The 18,507-nt window shown below is 43.6% G+C and overlaps 1 protein-coding gene across 4 annotated transcripts in view; it reads right to left on the bottom strand.

Annotated features, from left to right (window-relative positions):
* The window catches only part of C26H2orf42 (chromosome 26 C2orf42 homolog), a 29,197-nt gene extending 12,830 nt beyond the window's left edge, over positions 1-16,367 (bottom strand). For 2 of the 4 annotated variants that reach the window (XM_073325167.2, XM_078850665.1), the window contains exons 1-4: positions 13,371-16,367; positions 5,014-5,848; positions 2,135-2,245; positions 1,691-1,795 (exon numbers count right to left, since the gene is read on the bottom strand). In XM_073325167.2, coding sequence (XP_073181268.1) covers positions 1,691-1,795; positions 2,135-2,245; positions 5,014-5,848; positions 13,371-13,493 — 1,174 coding nt within the window. In that variant the 5' untranslated portion in view covers positions 13,494-16,367. Of the gene's footprint in view, positions 1-1,690; positions 1,796-2,134; positions 2,246-5,013; positions 5,849-6,240; positions 12,141-13,370 lie in introns of those variants that run through there. The other 2 variants (XM_073325169.2, XM_073325168.2) reach the window with 2 other exon arrangements.
* Positions 16,368-18,507: the final 2,140 nt, after the last annotated feature.

The following is an 18,507-nucleotide window of genomic DNA, read 5'->3' as shown; positions in this document are numbered from 1 at the left end:
CTGCTCGTAATCCCATTGGACTGTAGCAGGATCAGGCCCCAGAATAAGAAAAAGTAAGATGCACAGACAAGGAGAAAGATATTTTCAGCTGAGAGTTGATGAGATAGAAGAGGGAGTCAGAGATTGCAGTAACTGCTTTGAAGCAGAGAAAAGGAAAACTGATTTGTTCAGTCTTTAGCTCTTTCCTAGAAAAAGTAATGAGAGAAGAGTGCTAAGAAAAATCTGACAAACCACTGGCAATCATGAGTTTCAGGTGAATAAGGAAAATGAGTAAATAGGAAAAAAAAAAAAGTTTATTTTATAAGACCCTGATCCAAATACCATTAATGTCAATGGAAAGGCTCTCTCAGGTTTCCATGGGAATTGGATTGAGCTTTAAATCCCTAAGTATCTATCACGGTAAACAGAAATAATCCTAAATATATAGAGAAATAAGCGAGCCTACAATGAAACAGTTCCAAAATATACATGTATAAATACCTCAAAGAAAGCCAGGAGTTATTTGAGTTAGTGGCATTTGCGCTTGTTGTGTCCCCAGCCAGAACGACAGTGCTGGCTCTCCCTTACTTAAATTACACTGGTATAGCTCTGCTGGATTTGATGCAGTTATACCGGTGTTACTCAGGAGTAAAGGGGAAGAAAATCAGGGCCCTGGGCTTTAGAAGAACAGGAGACAGAACCTGGCTTGTCTTTTTGCACAAATATTTGCCACCTGGTGGTTGTAAAATGCATCTGTTCACTGATTCTGACAGTGAATCACTGATTCTGATTCTCACGCAAACATGCAGCTGGGAGACGACACAAAGACAGTGACAAAGGCCAGAATAAAAGCTCAAGTCAGTTTTCTATTCCTGTTTGGCCAAACTGTTCAGTTTCATCTTAAACAATTTTTTATTTTATATTAACACAACGCTATCCTCTCTACAAACGCTTTTTTTTTTTAAACTCGGAATGAGAAGGAACAAACCCTAGCAGTTACACAAGAGAGTGAGTCAGCACCATCTTTCAGACAGACACTGGTATTCAGGTGTATAATTTTGCCAATATGCAGGAGGAATTACAGAAGAGCAGCACAGAACCATCAGTTGCAATAGATTCATAGATACTAAGGTCAGAAGGGACCATTATGATCATCTAGTCCGACCTCCTGCACAATGCAGGCCACAGAATCTCACCCACCCACTCCTGCAATAAACCTCTCACCTGTGTCTGAGCTATTGAAGTCCTCAAATCGTGGTTTAAAGACTTCAAGGAGCAGAGAATCCTCCAGCAAGTGACCCGTGCCCCATGCTACAGAGGAAAGCGAAAAACCTCCAAGGCCTCTTCCAATCTGCCCTGGAGGAAAATTCCTTCCTGACTCCAAATATGGCAATCAGCTAAACCCTGAGCATATGAGCAAGATTCACCAGCCAGATACCCAGGAAAGAATTCTCTGTAGTAACTCAGATCCCACCCCATCTAACATCCCATCACAGGCCATTGGGAATATAGGGTCTGATTTTCATCTCACTCCATTGCAAACCTGGAGTTATTCCAATGGAGTTACATCAGCGTAGGTGAGAGGAGAATCAGACCCATAATGTTTCTTTCATGGCCCTTGGTTTGCAGCATTTTTCCCCACTCACTAGGTATTTTTGTATTTCTGCTGCTCTTATGGCTGAGCGAAAGAGACCGCAGAAGTGAAACTTACCTTGCCTTTTTAGTGAAGATGCAACAGCTGGCTTTTTCAATCCGCTTTTCCTCAGATTGCAGTTGGCCGGATCTTGAGCCAGGAGTGGGCTATTTCCTTGGGTACCTTAGGTTCAATTTAAAAAAGCTTTAGTTTCCAAGCTTTAGCAACATATTCTTTGTAACCTGCAGAGCTAGAATAGTCGCTTCTGATAGTCAAGTTTAACAACTGAGATACCCAGGGGCTCCATCCCTGCACAGGGATGGAATGGACGAGGTGCTTTCCACCTCTAACAACCAGCACCTCACGTGCACTCAGAGACAAGACAGAGGAAACATCTAGTTTCATTGAATCCTGTTAAAAAATCATAGGCTGGTTAGAAGATTCAAATGTTCCTCCAAATCAACCATGACCTGATCCAACACCCACTGAAACCCCTATTAAAGAACTGAAATGGTCCCTTACCAGGTGCTTCATCTTTTTTCCTCTTTTTTGGCTTGGAAGCAGTGGGCTCGCCAGCCTGCACGGTGGATTCAGGATGGCAAACTAACTGGGGCACTATGATCCCTTTGAGACCTGGAAAAAACAACCGTTGAGTCTTTATAACGAATCAATTATAACTAAGCGCAAGGTTAAGGCAACATCCTGGCCCCGATCCTGCAGACATGTATGTGTATGCTTAAATTGACAGACGTGCACAATCCAACTAAACTCAGTGGGGCTACCCGTGTGTGAGGTTCCTCACCTGAAAGTGCAAGATCTAAACTTAGTCTGTACTTCAAACGTCCCCAGCTTTGTTCATTTCTAACCATTTCTCCCTCTCCATGTTAATAAGGGGCCTGTTCCTTCCTCACCACACAAGTAAGGATCTCGGACTGTCAATAAGCCACATACCCAGAGTTTAGCTACATTGAGTTACAGGTGCGAAAAAAAGAGTGAGTGAGAAAAGAGCTTCTTTCCCATGTGTACACAACTGTAAGAATTAGAAAAACAAACGGGAAAATCAAAAGGAATACAGACATGGATAAGATGTCAGTGTAAGCTTGGGTCTCCATTGCTTCTGTGTGCAGCAGCTTTTGCTTCAATATTAGCGATCCTAACTAATATCAAACCACAACACACCTCTGTACGGCTGGCACAACAGCTCCCGTATTCAAGGCAAGATTAATTCATTCCCAATGCAAACGGACAACTCTGACATTCAGTAGGAACGGTACATGCTTGTACCAGGGTTAGCTGATTTCCAAAACATTTGGCTGAAAGGATTGCTTTGTAATTTAAGAGGTAAAGAACTCAATAGGCCAATTTCTCTCATGGGGTAGAGCCACCAGGTTAAATGGTGTTACATGAGAGATTAACCTGGCCCAGTATGTACACCTTGGCAAAGTGGTGGTGGAAACGGACATGGTAACAGCTGAACAATAACCATAATACCTTGCACTTCTTTACCACTTCTCACCCAAAGATCTCAAAGCACTTCACTAATCAGTTAAGCCCCCAAAGTTATTAGGTATTATCAGTTCTATTTTATAGATGGGGAAAGTGAGGCACTGATGGGTTAAGTGACTTGCCTCGGGTCACACAGCAAGTCAGCAGCAGCATTAATGCGTGTTAATATAGTTTGGCTACTTAGAGCCTGGTTCTGATCATACACCAATTTCACAGCACCTAGCAGAATGCGACCTTGATCCGTTACTGGGGCTCTCCCCTGCTCCCCAATACGAATAATAATTTACACTGGTGTAGCGCCAATGCCTGATCTTAATTACACTGGCATAAATCAGAATTAGTCCCGTAGGGCCAAAATTTTTAAAGGTATTTAGGAACCTAAATTCAGTAAAGGTATTTATGCTTGGTGTCGACTGGAATTTTCAAGAGCACCTTGGTGCCTAACTCCCTAGGTCTATCTTTAGGTCCCTAAATAGCTAGCAAAATCAAGCCCTTAATGTTCACATAGCCAATTTGGTTTTGCTAGATGTTGGAAATAATTTCCCTAATTAGTTTACTCAGCTTCCACACAAGTGTTCTTTTATTAGTCCAAAGGCCACTTGATGTAGATTACATCCAAAATACAAATACAAACATATACCCCCTTTTACTCTATGTCCAGTTAGAAGCATTGGCCAAATACTCACAGCAGTATACCTTGGGAGATATATTCACGTCATGGCATGACTCCAGAAGGGGAAAGAATAGCTCTGACAAAGAAACCCCTAAAACCTTGCCTTTTATACACTATAATAGACAAATGACATTATTGCTGGTTACTGCACCAGCTAAACCCACAAGAGGCAGTTTAGGGCTGAATTTTGTCCTTCTCCCTCCACTGAAGACAAGATGAACCTCATCAAGGTTTTCTGTACAATTAAGCGTGTTGTCTTTATTTTTATTATCTCAACCCAAACCTTAAAGAAGATAACCCTGATATTTCAGGGGTCACTACCGATTAAACACAAACAATCCTTTCTCATCATCTCTTCTTCTGGCCACATACTTTGGGCTTATCACTTGTGCTGACATCCAAACGCAGGTTAAAACTGTCGTTCATCCAGGCCCAATGTAGGTCTATATTCCTACCCTAGTGAAATTTTTTAACTTCTCACAAACCAGGCATCCTTCCCTGCAAAATAAAGAACTTATCCACTCTAAACCAGGCGAGTAAGGAGCTTTCAGAGGCCGCGAGAATAGATTCTTTCAAAGCTGTATTTAAGCAGGGTTGATTAGACAGTCATCTCTTAACATACACCACTTAAAGACCCAAATCCACCTCCCTACCCAAAAAAACCCTTTAAAACCCATTAGTCTTGTGTACCCCTCACCCCTGAATGGAGAGATGCTCCCTCCTAGTTTAGCTACCCCAAGAGAAACTCCTGTCTGCCTCCCACTCCTGGGTTCTTGATTTTCTTCCACATAAGGCAGCCCAGCAATGATCCACTGTGTTACTGCCTCTGCCTCAGTACTCCCACCCAGACCATCCACATGAAGTTTCTGCTTCCTCTTCTAAAGTAAGTTACTTACATGGGGATGAGGTGGGTAATCAAGCCCGGGGTGGGGGAGGTGGGAAGGGGGCGATAGCCCCCTATGGTTCTGATCTGCTGCAGGCCACATTTGTTTTCTGAGACGGAGACAGAAATGCTCTGTGGCAGGCATGGTTTAGCAGTCGTCAGATGGGGGAATGGACAGCAGCTTTCAGGCAATCCATCCTCATGCAGACACTACCCATCAGTTGGAATATTGCTCACCAAACCCTGGGCTCTCTCATTCCCACTCACCCCCATCTTTTTTCGCTCGCTTCATCATTCTAAACCTCCCTGCAGGCCCACGCCTGCCCTAGCCCCGCTTACCGCTGGAATCGTAACTCAGGAAGTCCGAGAACTCCTGCGCCAGGGTCTCATCACTGGCAAAGGCAGAGATGCAGGCGAAGAAGTGAATGCATCTCTGTGCGGCCTCTTCCTTGGCAGAGCTGGCCTTGCTGGATTTAAGAGTCTGGCATGAGCAGAGAAATCTGTGCTCTGGCACATTCTTACTGCTCATCTTCTGAGCAAAGGAGGCGTGGAGATACCCCAAGCTGTGCTTCTGACTAGCCTTGCACTTCACTACCAGGATGTTCTTGGTAATCCTTTGCACCAGGGGGCCAGTGGGCTCCGTTGCCAGCTGCCAGATGGTTTGCTTCGTTTCAGGGGAGGCCTGCATGGAGTTTAAGATGGAGCTTTTCAAGGTCAAAGGGGTGGCCTCGGTCTGACAGTTCACAGCCAGCTTGATGTGCTGGCACTGGTTTTCCACCACGCCTTGAGTGGCTGCCTTCAAACACGATGGGACGTAGCAGCGCCCAGAGCTGAGCTGCGTGATGATGGTTCCATCCACAGTCTGGATGGTTGTCTCTGAAACCCCCAGCTCCACAAAGCACCGGTAGTCTGGCCCCCTGTCTCTCTGCCGTACCGAGTAGATCTGCAGATCCGAGCCCGTGATGATCTTCACGGCGTCGACGCCGGGCTGCTTCCGAGCGCCGTAGCGGAAGATCGTCCCGCAGGTTTTGTTCTTGCAGCTCAGCCCTCGGGTGCCGTTGTAAGTGCCGCACCGGGGACATTTCCTTATTCCCCTGAGCGTAGCTTTTCCCAAGTCCGATAAGAAAGCTGGGACTTTAGTCCTCACTGAGTTCGGGTCCATCCTCCAGGGAGCCTGAAACATCAGAGAAGTCAAGAACTCAGTCAAACTGGATCTCCTGCTTCACTCCCTTGATGCTCATATTATGATAATTTGTATTACAATTGCACCTAGAGGCCCCAATGGGGCTCAATGCCCCAGCGTCCTAGGAGCTGTACAAACACATAGTGAGACACCCCCTGCCCTGAGCAGCTCAACAGAAAAAGCAGACAAAAGGTGGGACACAGAGGCAGAGAGAGGGGAAGTGACTTGCCCAAAATCACATGACAGATCAGGGCAGAGCTAGGAACAGAATCTAAGTCTCTCCAGTCTCAGTCTAATGCCCCATCTGCTAGACCATGCTGTGTGTTTCAAATCATTTGAGTATAATAAAGCATTAAAAATTATATTTCAAAGAGCGTCCTTACCTGTGTTGTTCATCACAGCTTCTCTTAATCAAAGAATTGAAAAGAATGCAGGATTAAATCTTCAAGGGGCCCCACAGATCACAGAATCATAGAATATCAGGGTTGGAAGGGACCTCAGGAGGTCATCTAGTCCAACCCCCTGCTCAAAGACGCAGTCAGCCTCATGCATACATAGCCACATTCCAAGCTGAGAGACTCGGACTGTGTGAAGTGGGGCACTAGTATGGAGCAGCCATCAGCATGTTTGTCACCATGCCATCTAACCCTAAGAGCAGCGCTGAAGGTGGGGTGGTGTTTTTGAAGCCATGTCAGGGATCTGGATGCCCTATTCCAGTACATTTCCTTGAGAACTGGGTGTGCAAACTTCTTAGGCAGCTCTGAAAATCTCAGTCACATTGGTTAAAATAGTGGTGGCTGATTGATCCTAGTGTTTCTTTAGCTGGAGGTGATAGGTGGGCACTCTTTCAAAAAAAGCTCTGGAGAGACAATGCTCTCTCTCTGTGTGTGTGTCTCTCTCTCTCACACACACACACACACACAGCATCATGTTCAGTCTATACGCTATTTTAAGTCTCTTCAGTCCAGGAGAAAGTAAAGTTTAAAGACACTTACTATATCAATAGGGCCCTTCATTTTTGGTTTTTATTTTAATTTTTCCCAGGAATTTATCGGTGTTTATTACTACAACAACGAAAAGAGGTGAAAATCAGTAGAAAAATCTATTAATAATTTTTCTGGGTAAATATCAGGGTTTATTTTGGTGGCCGGAAGGAGAGGGGAAAAGTATTCAGTGGATGAATGTTTTGATGAATGGAATTTAGTGTGGTTTTCTGCAGAACTAAAACAGAACTCAGAACACAATTTCTCCTCTGAGTTTAAGAAAACAAGATAGCTCTAATCCCCAAATAAAACTTTTCATTTGAATAATCAGTTTACAGTTGTAGACCTAGTACTATTAGCCAATAAATATTTACATTTAAGAATTGGGCCACATCACTTGCAGCGCGTACACTCAACTCCATCCTTTTCTCCTGGTTTTGTTTTTTTAAAACTTTCCTTGTGTTCTGAATCTGATACAGATTTTCGTTTTCTTCCCATTTTAGCGGGTCAGATCTTTAAACCGTTCCCTGTTAACGGCTTGAAATGTGTCCGGGGTGGGCGTCAGGGTCGTCAGTACGTTCAGATGTGCAGGCACTTCAGGGCTTGCGTGCGTGCCTGTTTGTTTATTGTGTGTATCCTCTAGCCTCGCTTCCACAGGCAGCTTTGCATAGACACACAGACTACTGTATTCTCGTAATACGATGTAATTCATGCAACATACGTATTTTCCTAACAGAACAAGTTATTTTCTATATATTTGAATGATACAAAAGTAGGGTGAAAATCGGGAAAAAAAATGAATAATACTTTTTGTGAAACCCAAGATTTTTTCAGTAACAATCAGTTTAAACTGAAAACAAAGAAGCCTATATAGCCATAATACTGTTGTACCCACCCTGAGGCCTGGTCTACACACAGTTTTTATACTGATATAATTATTTTGATTAGAGATGTGTGAGTTTTACCAATTATACCCAGAGTTACATAGTTACATCAACATAAAGGTGCCTTATACCAGTACAGCTTATTCCTGTCCCTCTGTCCCATATGGGAAAAAGCTATACCAGCATAAACACTTTAATACTGGTATACATGCATCCACACGAGGAGGGTTGTACTGTATTACTTATCCCCGTCTAATGAAAATGGTATAACTTTTGTGTGTAGACAAGGTCTGAACTTAAAACCCTGATCAGAATGGCATTACTATGATATTCTTACTATGTAGGGATCTCATCTGTCAGCCCTAACTCAGACGTAGGTCTGCTAAAGACAAAGAGCCTCCCTCTTCCGGGTGTAAATCAGGAATAATTGACATCAAGGAGTTACACAAGTGTTAGAGGCAAATCAGGCCCCACGAGTCAACTCAGAGTTAAGGCTGCAAGGATCAGGGTCTTGACCCCTTGCTAGCAATCTGGATACTACTTTAAGCACCAGGGCCCAGAGCCTCAAAAGGATAAAGGCATCTAAATGGGACTGCAATGCCGGTATCTGAATATCTTTGATGATCTGGGCCCAGGGGTCAAATTCTGGTAGGGTTGTCTCAGCTCTTCTAAGGCAGAAACACTGACTTCTATACAGCTTGTTATCAGGGGTCTTTTTGATGTGTCCTTTGAATATATATAAAATCTCCCTTCTCCTCTGCATGGACATAAAAATCCCCCAGCAGCTTTCAACGTGTAACGGTTTGCTCCAGGCTCATGGCCAAAAGCTGCTTACTCCCCACTGCTGCACAGTGAGCTATGCACTGGCTCTCTGTAGGACAGCTGGCCTCCTGCCCGGATGGTAGCCTTCCTTCAAGTGTGAATGCCTTGTTCTTGCCGGTCATGGGGCTGAGAATGAGAGTTCCGCATGTGGCTTGCAGGAAGTGGTCAATGGCAAACTGAATTGGGAGGAGGAAAGGCACATAGAAATGTAAGGGTACATCCTTAGTGGTCATTAAGAGAGTGTGAGTTAGTTCCATGTGTAGGAGTGAACAGGGGGATGACCTGAAAGAGAAGGGGAATATGAGAGTGGTAAAACAAGATAAAAAAAGTCACTGAGATGAGGGAACAGTTGTGCAGAGCCCTGAAGGTGAAGATACGGGATGATCGACTATTTTCCACAGTTGATTATAGATATCTGTGGGCATTACAGCTGGAGTTCCCAGCATGCTGGGAGGCGCAGACAAAAAAGTCAATGTTCTATACCACAGATTTATAAACCCCATCCCTGCCTCCACCCACACCACCACAATGTTACCTGACAATACTGCTGACGCTTCCTTCAGAGGAAAAGCAACATAGGATGTAAGTTGTACTCACATCTTCAGGTAAGAATGTCTCATGTGGGCTCTGTGTCTGGGGGGATGGGAAAAGGTCAGATCTGATGCTTTCAAGTCTTCCTGGAATTCTGACCAGTGTCTAGCCTCTAAATTTTAGAGGTGTCATAATAAAGAAGTTCCGTTTGATCTGCTGGTGGCAGACTGTCATGCTGTTGCTCTGAGAGCACAGGGGTAAGCTGCAGAGAGGGTAAGACCTTGGTCTACAATCAATGCAGCAGAAAGTGACCTTTGGAACATACTGGACATCCCGGGAGTAGAATGTATAAGGCTAGGACTTGAATGATGTGTGCTAGGACTTTGGCAAAAGAATGAGAGGACCAAGTGATCTAATGGCTTTTACTATACAAAATGAAAAACTAGGCTAGGAGACTTAGATTTGTATTTATTTATAATTTTGACTGGTAATATCAATGGTTCGTTGTAAGCTTTTTTTATCTATTTAAATTTTTCACCGTTGCAGGAAATTATGTGGGGGGGAGAGGGGAGGACCAAAATGATTTAATGACAGTAGATGTTGAGATTAAAAGTTAAAGCTTTATAACTGTTAAACACAAATTGTCAACGTCACATGTCAAAACACACAAAATAAATACCCTTAAGTCAAACTCTAGTAAGTTCTCAAATAGTTCTTTTCTTTCTTTGCTTATCTGTACATTCTGATCATCAATGAAAATATTTTTGCATTGACTTCAATGTACAGTGAAATCAACATTTACCAAAAAAAATCTCATTGTTCCAAGTCTAGATATAACCAAAATGACTAGGTCAGAGAACAAGTCCTTACTGAGACCATTAGCAATAGCCCAGCGAACTTTGTAAGAAAACTGAAATCTGCCAATGTTTTGTAGGTGGGAAACACTATGCAATGAGACCTATTTGTGCTCAGAGCTACCTTATGATCGAGCAAAGGATGATGTCAATTTATTTCACAGGATGTGGACCTTGTCATAAGTGTTATTTGTTCGTTCAGTGCCAGCAATGTGCACGACAGAAGATGAGACACAAAAGTAAAGCCATTTCCTGCCCCAATGAGCTTCTGATCTAAGCAAGACCAAGTTGACACTGGGAACCAGACGAAGAAATAAGTTGGATGTTTGTTTTTATTTGTGCGATAATATTGTTGACTCACAAAGAGATGAGTGGTGAGGAAGGATTTTAATGTATGACAGATTCACCCAGGACTGAATGAGACGTTATGGAACTTTGAAGAACAGCTACCAAACATGTACAAACTTGGCTATGTACAGTAATCCCATAACGTTACAGATTCAGAGGAATCTCTATGTTTTGTTATTTACATGTAAAAACAAAAAAAGCATGTAGCTGATACACAGAGATAATAAGAGTTCAGAAAATACTGGAGAAAAAAATGTCATAGCATTTGAAAGACTCTTTAGTGGGATTATTTGGGTTGGTCTTTGTTCCTTGATTTATATTTAAAAGATGCAGATGAAGAGTATAGAAGTATTATATAAGCAGTGTGTCTGAATGCAGTTGTTTGCTAGGGGTCTTTCCTTCCTTAATCACACAGGGCTTGAATAAAATAAAAAGTTAATTTACAAGCTAGGCTGAATAGATTGATCCAAATCATTTACAGCTTTTAGACCTTTCTAGATTAAGTGAGTCCAAATTTTGCTGCACTGTCAATATGCCAGAAGCCCCAGGGCTGTCCCTATGTAGCATAATAGTGAAGCAGCTTGCATCCAGCCTCTAATACAGAAGGGTGGTTGGTACATCAGATGAGTCACAGCACACACTATCCTAATCCAGCATTCTTCAGGATGAAGTTCCTTTCGCTTTGCCACAATGAATTAATTACATGAACATGATGCAAAAATATTGTTCTCTAACAACCTCTGCACCATCACATCACCAAATATTGAAGAAGTTGTCGTGCAGAATGTTGTGTCATAATATCACGGTAACTCAATGGCTACCCTAGGCATTTCTGGCAAAAAAAAATTCCCACTGTTGCTAACACTGGCGTGCTGGTGTTAACAACAGTAAAGACACTAATGTAGACAAGGGTCCCAGTGTTTTTAAAACCCTATCATTTGGCAGGTGCTCAGATCAGGGTTAGTTAGACACCACAATGCTCAAACTGACCACAGGTGATTTGTCTATCCGCACTAAAACTATCACAGATCTGCATCACTTTTAACAAAAAATGAGCAAGTTTTGCCAACCCTCCTGCCCCCAAAACCCTTGGGTAGTCACAGCCTCTGATGGTTGGAGGATGTCACATTACAGCACAGGTTGACCTGATAGTGACATTTCATGGTGATGCCACATCATGATACAAAGATTTGTGATTTCCCAATGGCAAAGTGTTTTGATGTTTACAATGTAGTAATGATGCACAGAGATTTTGCGAAGTTACCATAAAGATGCAAATTCTGTGTCTTCAAGGCATCATCACATCACTATGCCAAATAATATGACATCACAATACAATGACGCCATGAAGACAATAAAGGACCCACAACCTGGTCATGTGCACTTTTACATCATCACATCAAGAGGCCAACACTGTGATGTGACACTGATGTCATACTACAGTGACTTCACGGCATCACTTGGTCTACCAAACGCAGCCACATGCGCTGTGGCATCCTTATATTGCGGTGTCACAGTGACTGCAGAGATGACACAGCACAGTGTCACAAAGGTATGTGTGTCGCAGCACCATGGCTACACCAGTGTCATAGTGACACTGATGACATCACACAAGTGGTATCACAGCACCACGGTTACACTTCTGTGTCACCATGGCACTGTTGACATCACATAAGTGCATGTGCCGCCACACCACGGTTAAACCTCTATGTCACAGCGACATCGATGACATCACATAGGCACGTAGAATCCTAGAATATCAGGGTTGGAAGGGACCTCAGGAGGCCATCTAGTCCAACCCCCTGCTCAAAGCAGGACCAATCCCCAACTAAATCATCCCAGCCAGGGCTTTGTCAAGCCTGACCTTAAAAACTTCTAAGGAAGGAGATTCCACCACCTCCCTAGGTAACGCATTCCAGTGTTTCACCACCCTCCTAGTGAAAAAGTTTTTCCTACTATCCAACCTAAACCTCCCCCACTGCAACTTGAGACCATTACTCCTTGTCCTGTCATCTGCTACCACTGAGAACAGCCTAGAGCCATCCTCTTTGGAACCCCCTTTCAAGTAGTTGAAAGCAGCTATCAAATCCCCCCTCATTCTTCTCTTCCTCAGACGAAACAATCCCAGTTCCCTCAGCCTCTCCTCATAAGTCATGTGTTCCAGACCCCTAATCACTTTTGTTGCCCTCCGCTGGACTCCTTCCACTTTTTCCACATCCTTCTTGTAGTGTGGGGCCCAAAACTGGACACAGTACTCCAGATGAGGCCTCAGCAGTGTCGAACAGAGGGGAACGATCACGTCCCTCGATCTGCTGGCGATGCCCCTACTTATACATCCCAAAATGCCATTGGCCTTCTTGGCAACAAGGGCACACTGCTGACTCATATCCAGCTTCTCGTCCACTGTCACCCCTAGGTCCTTTTCTGCAGAACTGCTGCCGAGCCATTCGGTCCCTAGTCTGTAGCTGTGCATTGGATTCTTCCGTCCTAAGTGCAGAACCCTGCACTTATCCTTATTGAACCTCATCAGATTTCTTTTGGCCCAATCCTCCAATTTGTCTAGGTCCCTCTGCATGCATGCGCCGCAGCACCATGGTTACACCTCTATGTCACAGCGACATCAATGACATCACATGGAGGCGTGCGCCGCAGCACCGTGGTTACCCCGGTTGTGTCACAGCGACATCGATGACATCACACAGGCACGTGCGCCGCAGCACCGTGGTTACCCCGGTTGTGTCACAGCGACATCGATGACATCACACAGGCACGTGCGCCGCAGCACAGTGGTTACCCCAGTTGTGTCACAGCGACATCGATGACATCACATGGAGGCGTGTGCCGCAGCACCATGGTTACCCCGGTTGTGTCACAGCGACAGAGTCGCTGATGTCACGGGGTGCACGTGATGTAACGACGACACACGCTGATGTCACCACCTCTCCCACACCAGGGCCCGGGAAAAGGGGCCTGAGACCCCCCCCACTATTTCCCAGTAGCCTCTCCGGCCTCCCTGATGTCATTTCCTGTTCCGGGGGGGGCCACAGCGGGGCCCCTCCGGAGCGAGACTTCGGCCTCGCGTCGGCCTTACCTGGGCGGCCGCCCCGGGCCCCGGGTCCCAGCCGGGCCGCCTGCGAAGGGGAGTCAGCGAGCGGCCTCCGCCATGGCTCCTTACAAACGGCCAGCGGGCCTCGGCTGTAACGGCAGTCCCCATTGGTCCGCTGTCCGTCACGTGGTGGGCAGGCTGAGCATGATGGGAGAGGTAGTTCTGCCTGCCAGGGGCGGGCCGAGCAGCGCGCTTGTTATTGACTAGGGCGCTGGGACCCAGTGGCTGGAGCTCAGGAAGGCCTGGGAGTGTAATTAATCTAATTAATGAATGGGCGTGAATTAGGATGCCCGTGAGTTAATGGGTGCGAGTGCAATTAGCAAATGAGTGGATGAATGAGCCTCTACCATCAGGGTCCTAACTCCAGAGTATCCCTAAACCCCTGGGTCTCAAACTTTTGCACAGGTGACCCCTTTCACAGAGCAAGCTTCTCAGTGCAACCCCCCCTTTATAAATTAAAAACACCTTTTAATATATTTACCACCATTATAAATGCTGGAGGCAATGCAGGGTTTAGGGTGGAGGCTGACAGCTCACAACCCCCAGTTCGAGAACCCCTGCCCTAAACTACCAGAGGCTGAGACTAAACAGGGGATAGGGCACTGGAAATTGTCCTGTTCTGTGCATTAGCCCTGAAGCATCCGGCTCCAGTTGGATGACAGGATCCTGGGCTCCATGGACTGACAGCTGGTCTACACTAGGAAGTTCACTGGTGTAGCTATGTCTCTCGGGGTGAAATCCACCCCCCAAGACACATAGCTATACCACCAGCATAGATAGGGCTAGGCCCCTGGAAGAATTATTTCATGAAACTTGCTCCTGTGCTAATGGAAGAACCCCTCCCAACAGCAGCTACACTGACACCCTTAAGAGCATTACCACGGTAGCTCTTTAAGCGTAGCTGTAACTTTGTCAGTGAGTTAATGGCGGGGAGTGTAACTGAGTGTGAATTAGTAATCATGTTACAGGGGGTGCGCCGAGGTATAGATGTGAATTGCGCCTTGTCTAAACAAGAGTTTTACTATTTATAGGATGCTGTATCAGCATAATTAAGCCCCCTAGCTCTACCGCTATAAAACATGCATGAACATGTTCCAGAATAAGTGGCTTTTTGCAATTTAGCTTAATCATCACCCCCACCACATGCTCTTAAGGATATTCAGAGGGGCAGTTATAGTGACATGGAGCTTTAACTTCACACCTTACATGGTTGTAAACTTTCCCGAAAGAGACCAGGATTGCAGGAGTTTAAAAAACACACTTTCACTTATGTGTTAGTGAATTACACATTCACATTGGACTCAGGGCCAGATCTTCAAAAGCATTTAGGCTCCTAACTGCCATTGATTTCACTGGAAGTAAGGAGCCTAAATAACTCTGTGAATCTGTGCCTAGGTATTCACAAGTATTGCCAACCCCAACTATTCAAAAATCATGGCAGGTAGCCCTAAAAATCATGAGATTGGCTTAAAACTAGTATCTTAAAAATAAAATGTGTTCTTCTCATTTGACTTCTAATTTTTGACGTTTACTAGTACAGCTTGGTCAAGCTTTTCTCAAACACTGAGGGCTAGAATTCCCCCCCCCAATGAAAGCTGAGGATTCCAAGAGCTATGGTTTCAAGAAAAACAAAGCAAGACTCCTTGTAAAGTCATGAAAGGCAGCAACAGTGTGACCCTTTCTAAAGCAGTATCACTATGTTGCAGTATTTAGATTGTGAACATTACATGGGAATGTGGTTTTTTCCTGTATAACTCTCCAATGCATCACTGTCTTCCTCTGGTCCACAGATATATTGTTATAGGAAGTCATTCACAAAAATTCCCGTGGATAAATGAAGCAACAATTATCCAGCTACACACTTACCTTGCAGGGAGCGGCAAAGCTACTGCACATGTAGAACTGGAACGAGAGCTAAGTTATATTAAGTCGGTAACAGAACATGGCCCTGAGATTTACAAAGGACCAGGGCATGATCAAGAGCCTTTAAGTTCTTATGCTGTTAGAAAAGTTTCAGGTTGAAAAAATTCCTACTTCTAATTCCCCCCAATTACCAAATATTAAAACAGTGTGCCACTGATATATCCCTTTTAGCCAGTGGTGCTGATGAGCTATTTTACTTGCTAGATCCTAGCAGAGAGTCTAGTCTGGTGACAGTCAAACACAGGCCAAATTCTTATTGTCAATGGGAATTATGCCTGCAAAAGGAATGCCGTATCAGCCTCCTCGTATGTGACAAGTTAGTGGTCATCAGTAGTTGCCTGGGCATGGTCGGGACTAAGCATTGTTAGCCAATACCACCTACATGAACAAGGGGATTTAACGTTTTGTGAATACAGAAGCGGAGACCATTAACTGCTTTAAAGTAAATTCTATTACAGATTTTCTACATTGAAATTAGTAAGTAGTGCTCATAAGCTGATTTTAAGTAACTTGGAGAGGAAGGTAAGTGACAGACTGGTTATTTGATTACTTCTGACTCTAAAAAACACCTTGGGGCACTAGAAATACTTAAACTAGTTTATCCACGACCTCTACCCTGGACACATGCACAAACCATTAATTCATTAACAATCCAACTAAAAGCTAACAAATTGTGAAAGTGACATCAAGCTCACACCTTTGGTATGGTACTCCTACCGTACTGAGTAGCATGCTTTACTAATATCACTGCATAAATAAAATATTTTGTTTGAAGAGTAGAATTCCATCCAGTAGGATGCACTACATTACTAAACTGCTGTATATAGCTATTGGTGAGTCATGTAATAAGAGGACTGGGCAGGCATGCTAGAGCCAAAGGGAACACAAATATGAAATCAAGAAAATTATATGTATTAGCACAGAACCAGGGCTACACCTTTAAGCACAAACAAATTCAGAGCCAGTATGATCACTGAGGAAACAGGAAAACAACTCACTGCCAGTACATACAGCCCTACTGCATTCTGGCATAAGGCTTAAAATAAAAGGAAGCATCCTCTTAGTGCCTGCTTTCCCCCTGAAGTACTGGAACCTCCACTGTGACAAGCAAAATAAAAAAAAAACTGATAAGGTTGGGAATATGCAAGTTCACACAGTTTTATTAACATCCTTAACAGCTTTAAAAAAAAGTCACCAGTCGTGGAGTTAAGAGTCTTATACCCCTAACCACAAACATCAAAATACATTCATTCAAGTGTAATTTAATGTTTCATACATATCTGAAGTGGGCTGCTAATGCAAAAACCATTCCAGGCTGCTACCTTGGAATTAAGCCATTTATCCTTTTCTGTTGTGTGTTTGGGATTCTGCAACGCATACCTTACATATCAAGGCAGCTGTGTCATTTCTGTAAACACCAAAGCCTGGCAGAAGTGCAAATACTCAGAACAAAAAATAAAGGGAGGAAGAAAGGAAAGCACTGGTAGGGCAGAGGAATGTGTTCAAATGATTGTCACCTCAATATTGCTTTACGTGTTTTGTGGAGTGGGTGGGGGGGGACAAACGGGATACAACACTAATACAAATATCACTTACGGCCCTCTCTGGCTCCCAATGCAAAACTCATGAGAGCACGACAAGTTATTTCACTTAGTAGGTTTGTTCTAAACATTGGTTGATAACAAATAGCATGGCGTAACTTCCACGATGTACATTTAGCAAGCTTTTTATAGAGCTGTTTACACCAAGGCCATTGCAAGGAAAAACACAGTGCATTGGAAGAATTCAAGATGTGTCTCATTCTGAGAATACACTTCACAACTCTAGGCCTCAGAGAAATAAAGAGGTATCTTCTCCATTTACAGATCAGATTTTCCCTATTGCATGTGACCTCTCATTGGTTCATTTAAAAAAAAAAAAAAAGGTGTCCCCTTGTCTCTTGGAGTCTATAATTCAAGAGGTATTTCAGTCCTCAGCAATCAGCACAGGAAGCCCTCCCCCACTCTGCTTTTAATTAAACCAAGCAGTAATGTGTACATTTTAATGACAGGAATCACAGTACATTTTTTAAATTTAGACAGATGCTGTTCATGCAGTCAAAATAAAAGAGGTAAAAATACACATTATGCATATATTGGTTTTAAAATCTGTATTCAAATACAGCATTGAGTGAAACTCCAGAGCCTACTCACAGATATGGATGTTCTTTGGGCAAAATATGATACAGCATAGCTGGTCAAGCAGAAAGTAAAAATGTATGTTTGCATAATTAAAGTCAGAATAGAGCCCTAACCTAGAGTAATCCATAGAAGTGAAAAAGATAACTGATATACTTTGTGAAACATTTCACTTTTAAGCTGTTTTTTTGTTTTCTGTTGTTGTTGTGAGTCCTATTTGCAAGAGTTACAAGGGGGAAAACATTTCCAAGTACAAAAGTTGGTTTGTATTCACCTATCTTTAAAGCCAAGTTTTAAAAACAGCTGCATAGAATAGTTCTCCAGAGAGTCACACACACTCAGGTCCTCCACACCTTACAGAACGTTGGCTATGAGATACAGGCCAACACAATCTCCTAAGAGATTTGCCCTATACCCGCCTTCCCCTCCCCCAACCCTCCCATTTTCTAATAAAAATGTTCAAAATTTTAAACAGTTCAATATTACATCCCTAACTGGGGGGGAGGGAAGCCTGACCTCATTCCTGTCCCACTCCCCCCTATCCTCCATTATTACTTCATATAAGACCCTGAAATATATTGTCACATAATTGTCAATATAGCAGAAGTTTAATCCCTTGATACTCTGAGTTGCCCAACGGCAACTAATGGGGGAAAAAAAGGAATATGGGAACTCCAGAAGCCAAAGCTTAATAGGGATAATAAATAACATTACACAATGAAGAAGTTTTTGCTCTTTGAAGGCTGGTCAAGGAGGTAGGATAGAAAGTTTTTTGGCCTTTGAACATTTAAAAATGCTTTGCCCAGCTGGTCCTTCAGGCTAAACTGGAGCATTCCACATACCCCCCGCCTGATGCTTACACATACAATGCTACAGTTTTCACAGCTCTAATTGTACATGTTAAAATCAAGTCAACTTACTCTATTTGAGTAAAATTTACTATCAGTAAACAGCAAGACTGATTTGTTTTCTACATACAACTTTGTGTCTTTTACAGTTTCTTAAAAACAAGAGCGGATGAC

This window comes from Lepidochelys kempii, chromosome 26, assembly GCF_965140285.1.
Source record: "Lepidochelys kempii isolate rLepKem1 chromosome 26, rLepKem1.hap1, whole genome shotgun sequence".
NCBI classification, from domain to species: domain Eukaryota; kingdom Metazoa; phylum Chordata; order Testudines; family Cheloniidae; genus Lepidochelys; species Lepidochelys kempii.
Note: the sequence above shows the minus strand (reverse complement) of the source record. Positions and strands in the feature narration are given on the sequence as shown.